Raw genomic sequence first — 6,377 nt, 5'->3', positions numbered from 1 at the left:
GTAGCAAATTAATTTACTTCCATTTGTATTAACAAGGACTTCCGCAAAGTAACGCCTGAATCTATTAATAACTTTATAAACTTAAACATGATTACGTGTACCACACCAAATGGTAGTAGTAGAGTAATAATACCATTTTAAACAGTACAAAGTTAAGGAAAATACAAGTAGATAGTCACGATTTAACATTCAATCACCTTACATCTTAAGCCGGATACTCACTAGCGAGTAACCGTTGCGTGATGTTACCAAAAATCATAGTGTGTACGTGGTACGTGAGTTTGCCGCGAGCGGAAGGCGTGCGGTTCGTAGTGAGCTGACGATAACCAGATACTCATTCCAGCGAATGAAGACTGTTTCACGCGTACACACTAGAATCTCGTTACTGTATTAAGTTAGCGCGTTTGCGCACTACACGCGATTCATTCCGAATCCAAGACCAGTATTGGGCGCCAGTCAATTAAATTTCAATCAGAAATTCAATCAGATAAAAAAATCAATTCATTTTGAAATCAATTGATTTCAATTGAATTGATTTTAATAGCATTTAATTTTTTTAGTTTTAAGAAACAATTGAAACTAACAATTATAACCGAAAGTACCGAATAAAAGTGTCATTATGAATATGGGTTAGGGGGTGGGTTAGGGGGTCGGTCAGGTGTTCGGTCAGGGGGCGGTCAGGGGGTCGGCCAGGGGGTCGGTCAGGAGGTCGGTCAGGTGGTCGATCAGTGGGTCGGTCAGGGAGTCGGTCAGGGGGTCAGTCAGGGGGTTGGTTAGGGGGTCGGTCAGGGGGTCGGTCAAGAGAAGGCCCTAACCCATCCCCTAACCCACCCCCTAACCCACCCCCATATGCCCTATAAATTTATCATAATTGTCAGTTTTAATTGTTAATCAAAAACATTGAATTAACGACATTTTCATTTGAATTTCTTTTGTCCGCCAATCTGTACTGCTTTCGTTACACTAGACTATAATAGTTACATTTAGTTAGATTTGCACTGAATAAACGAAAAGCCCCAATTGGGGATTAAATACTCTGGCCTGCCCTGGTCGAAATGTTATGAGTGCTTAATTATTACAAATATGAAAAAAAAATGTGTGACACTGAATTAAAGATAATTGTAAAAACAAAAATATCTATTCACAATTAAAAAAAAATAATTCAACTTCAAAAACCACAAACAGCAGAGATTTAATCCAAACGATAACAATGTATGTAATTCTTTTTTTTATTTATTTTTATCTTATTTCGTTTTGTACACAATATTGTAATAACTTATTAATCAATCTATCTACATTTATGGTTTATTTACACAATTACAACGTTACCTATTCCGGTCCAAACCTATTATTACCTATAATTTTAATGAACCTAAATTTTTCCACAATTTTCTAGACAGAAATCGGTGAATACACTGTACATGCCAATACAAGTTAAGGATTTCGCTCAATTTCCATGGAATCCCCTCATCAGATTCTGACTTGGTGATAACGGGACTACCTCGAGAGTGCACCCTTACAAACAAAAAAAGAAATTTCAAAATCGGTCTACAATTGACAGAGAAATCAGACAACATACATAAAACATACTTACATACAGCCGAACGTAAACCTCTTTATTTTTTGAAGTCGGTTAAAAAAATCATCCTTTAGATGGCGTAAAGCGGAGACAACTCCTCCCATAGTTGGTTTTCCTCAATTCCATTGCAAAAGTTTGTATAATTATGCAGCCTACCTGATTGTCTAGACGTTTTTTAAGCTTATTTGCGACATGAGGGACAGATATTGGTAATAAAAATTGAAGGCTGTGATAATAATAATATATTAAAATGAGTTAACCTTTCCGCATAGCAGATCGTATGGTAAATGAAATGAAAAAAACTTTGTAAAGAAACTTGTTCTGAATTTCCTCAATACAATGGATAATCCATATGATTGTGCACCAAAGGTTATTAGACTATTTCCAAAGCATAGTTCTTTAATATTTCGCAACATGAAAGCTAGCAATGGTAAACACTCGTTCACTGTCGATAGAAATCCTATCACCCAGCCTCATGTTTTCCTTTCAACCTTACGTTGATTCTTTAAATATAAAACCAAACGTAGTTTTACTAAATGTTTAATACAACACTTTTTGGTCAATACCAAGTTCTATCTTTTAAATAAAATATACTATAATTGAGGCTGTCAGTGCAAAAGTGGTTTGGCCCCAACCAAGAATTTATTCAGATAACAATTCCAAAAACAAATACTGTAAAATAGGCTCCTGACGAGACGATGAATTGCGGACACCAGCCCGTTACGCCATACCATGTATTCCTACTAACTTCCGGAAGAAATACAAACTAATCGAAAATATATACATATTCTAAAAAAAAAAAATCACGCTGCAGGAACCGATACATTATATTATTGGTTTTAGATTTACTTTTTTAACACTCGATTTTAATAAAAATAACCATTACCATTCGGCCCGCCGAAACTGAACGCGATGCTACTTTGACAAATTTTTTTATCGAGCTCTGACTACAATGGCTACAATTTTTTTTTATAATATCAAATGACAGGACCTTACTTAGAGCATATAGGACGAACAAGTCGTGTGCCTGATGGTAAGCTACACGCCTGTCCATAACAGTTGCAGTGTCACTTAGAGCTTTAAATCGCAAAGATCTGAGGGGCACTGCCACTGCGCCCGTCACCCTGAGACATAACAAGTACCATGTGCCTGTAATTTCCCCAGCGCCCTTACCCTTCAAAACCGGAACACAGTAATGCTGACATTACTGCTTGGCGCTCTACTGCTACTAAACCGCCCCGATCCATTTAGTGTCAAATTATATAATTTTAAGAGTTTTTTTTTCATTACATTCATAATTATTATAATATAGTATAATGATTATAATTGATTGATTACAAGTAAATTTTAATATTTCTTAGTAGAGTTGTTATGTTGTCACCATTAATTAACAAGCACCAAAGTTTATGAAATGTTTAAAGTCGTTTTTAAATTTATAATACCTAGGTAAATAAATACGGCTACCAATACTTTTCGGTACAACACAAATTAAGTTAAGTTGAGGTATGTATTATTACGTCAGCAAGATTTTTCCAAACTTTCAGTATTTTATTCGGTTGGTTCTGTGTTTTTATTTGTGCAAAAGTTTTCGGTAGCTTAGCAAATAACGCAGTAATACTAATACTTTGAATAAGGTTGGTTAGAAATTTTTCTAAGGCTTAAACTTTGTAAGACCATCCAAGGTTACGACCATCTAAATTAAATACAAACGTCCAATGAAATAAAAAAAAACTTATCGTTTGAAATGCATTTGTTTAATGAGACTCAGTAGCAAATACACTTTTGTATTCATTGCTTGACGTCTTTTGTAGGTGTAGAGTCGATGCAATGTTTATTAACCCAAATTGTCTTTTGTATAACATTGTTCTAATAATTAATTAGCCAAAATGTATTGAGTTTCAGTTAGTTCGCTAAAATCCATCATGCTACATATATACTTTAAAAGTAACAAAATTATTTTTAAAACCGTTATCTAACTTTCGCACACGAGTACGGGCGAGGACGCGGGCAATTCGTTTCATAATGTATTGTGAGTGACGCAACGAATTACATTACACGCATGCGCACTCTACCTCGCGCCCTGTTGAGCTGATGATCTCATTGGTGGCGCTCGGATCGCGCAAGCATAGACAAGCTCCATATTTCCGTAACACAGAAAAATAATAATAACTCTAAAGTGACTATACTTTCATTCAGTTTGACAGTTCTACTAAGAGGCGAGCATGTGTTTTCTGCGATAATTTACCCCAGTTTTTCGTACGCTGATAAGTATTTGTGGACAAAATCTTGATTGTGACCTAGTTATAACGTGCGTATCTTGGACGCTTTATACCGACAACTGTGTTACATTAGCGACATGATAACGTTGGAATGTAGCGGTATTCTTACACTCACCGTCCGCCTGCCGTCGATGTCTAGCTCATATTGACACAGTAATGTGCATTTGTTATGGGTCGCGTGAAGGGTTTAATAGCTGTCGCAGGCATGCCATGCGGTCACTCCGTCCGCGACATTTGTCCTCGACCCACGGCGCTTGTACTCAAATTACGTTCGCCGGCGCGTATTTCCGCGCTCGATGTAAGCGGCAAAACTCATCATGCTGATACGCCGGCTACACCGCTTTATGCCACTCTACCCAGTGCTTGGTCTCCTTGGAGCGTACACTCACGCTTTCGCCGTTCCAATCTGCAACTCCTCCATCTACTGCACCGGTGAACTTTTACGTAAAGTTCAACTTGCGGGTGTTTTTAACGATTCGAAAACATTTGTCGATCTCAAACAATTGTATTCAGAAAATGCAACATTGGCCGACTTTGCAAAGTTACTTAATAAAACAGGTCAACAACCGACATTGGAGCAGTTGCGTGAGTTTGTGGACGGACATTTTACAGAAGGAGATGAACTTGAACCTTGGATTCCGCCAGATTTTAGTCGATCCCCCGAATCACCGTTGTTTCAGAGAATCATAGATCCAAATTTAAGACAATTTGCTAAAAGCGTAGTTCAAATTTGGGGAAAGCTAGGACGGAAAGTTAGCAAGGACGTGAGTAAATATCCAGATCGTTACAGCTTCTTGTACGTGCCAAACGGGTTCATTGTTCCTGGCGGGCGGTTCAAGGAATTATACTACTGGGATACGTATTGGATTGTGCGAGGACTTCTCATCAGTAACATGCCAGAAACAGCTAGAGGCGTAATTGAGAACTTGCTTCATCTTGTTGAAACTTACGGATATATTCCAAATGGCAGTCGATTGTACTATTTAGGTCGAAGTCAACCTCCTTTACTAGCAGCCATGGTGGCAAATTATTTTTATTTTACACAAGACCTAAAATGGTTGAGACGAAACATAGGCACTGTCGAAAAGGAGTTACGATACTGGTTGGATACAAAAAAACAAACGGTTTTCGTTAAAGGACACACGTATACATTGTTGCGCTATTACGCCGATAGAAATGGTAGAGGTCCTCGTCCGGAGTCGTATCGTGAAGATTACAACAACGCTGAATATTTACCACCCCGTGCACGTGAAGATTTTTACCATGAAATGAAAAGCGCAGCGGAGAGTGGATGGGACTTCTCATCTAGATGGTTCATCACAGCCAGCAATACTACAGGACATTTGACCGACGTGCATGCGACTAGAATTTTTCCTGTTGATTTGAACGCTATTTTTGCTGGAGCTCTGCAACTTACCAGTGACATGTACAGTCGACTTAAGGACGGGCAGAAGGCTTATAAGTGGTCGAATTACGCATACAATTGGCGTAAGGCAATCGAGCATGTATTGTGGGATGAAATAGAGGGCTCCTGGTTCGACTACGATATTAATGCAAAATCTCTAAGGAGGCATTTTTATCCCAGCTGTGCGGCGCCGCTGTGGGCCGGCGCCGTTGAGACTATTGACGCGGAGAAATTCGCTGCACGTCTAGTTAAATATTTACTGTCATCAGGTGCTTTGAATTTCCCTGGTGGTGTACCATCATCAATGTTCTACTCGAAGCAGCAATGGGACTTTCCTAACGCGTGGTCTCCTTCACAGAGTATTTTAATCGGTGGTTTGGAATTAAGCGGGAATAAAGAGGCGAAGATTTTAGCTAGAGAACAGGCGCAATCTTGGGTGCGCTCGAACTACATAGGATATTGTGAAACTCAAAAGATGTTTGAGAAGTATTGTGCGCTCAAACCGGGCAAGGAGGGTAGCGGAGGAGAGTATACTGTTCAGGATGGATTTGGGTGGACTAATGGAGTGGTTCTCGAGCTTTTGCAAAGGTATGGTGATAGTTTGATTGTGGAGCCGTGCAGGCGGTCATCCTCGCGCGTGCGGAAATACCTTGAGGATCCTTGTATGCCGGCGCCAGCGCCGCGGCGGATCGTTTTCAACACACCACCTTCAGTAACTATAGTGTAATTTTAAAAAGAACTTTCAAACGTCCTAGGAAAAATTTACAAAGGTATTGCAGGTATTAAAGATATTCGAACAAAATTGTTCTCGTTCTGTTCATGTGTTGCTTATACTGCGCAAGCGTGATAATTGTTATTTATTGTTCACCTAGTTGTAAGTCAAACGTGATGCTACTTTTATATGTATTGTTTTAATATAACTTATAACTGTCTAAGTAAAATATTTTTGTAATTTTTATTGTCCTGTTTTATTTTAATATCCATGATAAAAATAATTCGTACTTACCATACTGTCTTTCTGAATAACATTAAGTTCTATTACTATTGATAATCTTATGCATATTTGAATAATAACACAAAGTAAAGATTGAATTTCAGTACTATAATTGCATAT

General features: G+C 38.3%; 1 protein-coding gene across 1 annotated transcript; it reads left to right on the top strand.

The window, feature by feature from the left end:
* Positions 1–3,800: 3,800 nt before the first annotated feature.
* Positions 3,801–6,152, top strand: LOC113239971 (trehalase-like). The gene has a single exon (XM_026477160.1). It carries the CDS (start codon positions 4,176–4,178, stop codon positions 5,988–5,990), a length of 1,815 nt encoding a protein of 604 aa, XP_026332945.1. The 5' UTR covers positions 3,801–4,175; the 3' UTR covers positions 5,991–6,152.
* Positions 6,153–6,377: the final 225 nt, after the last annotated feature.

This window comes from Hyposmocoma kahamanoa, unplaced genomic scaffold (genome assembly GCF_003589595.1).
Source record: "Hyposmocoma kahamanoa isolate Upper Pololo Valley unplaced genomic scaffold, ASM358959v1 119, whole genome shotgun sequence".
Classification (NCBI taxonomy): Eukaryota; Metazoa; Arthropoda; class Insecta; order Lepidoptera; family Cosmopterigidae; genus Hyposmocoma; species Hyposmocoma kahamanoa.
This window is presented reverse-complemented; position numbering and strand designations above follow the sequence as displayed.

Excerpts from the sequence above, each read along its gene's own strand:
- LOC113239971 (XM_026477160.1), top strand. The coding sequence starts at position 4,176 with ATGCTGATACGCCGGCTACACCGCTTTATGCCACTCTACCCAGTGCTT.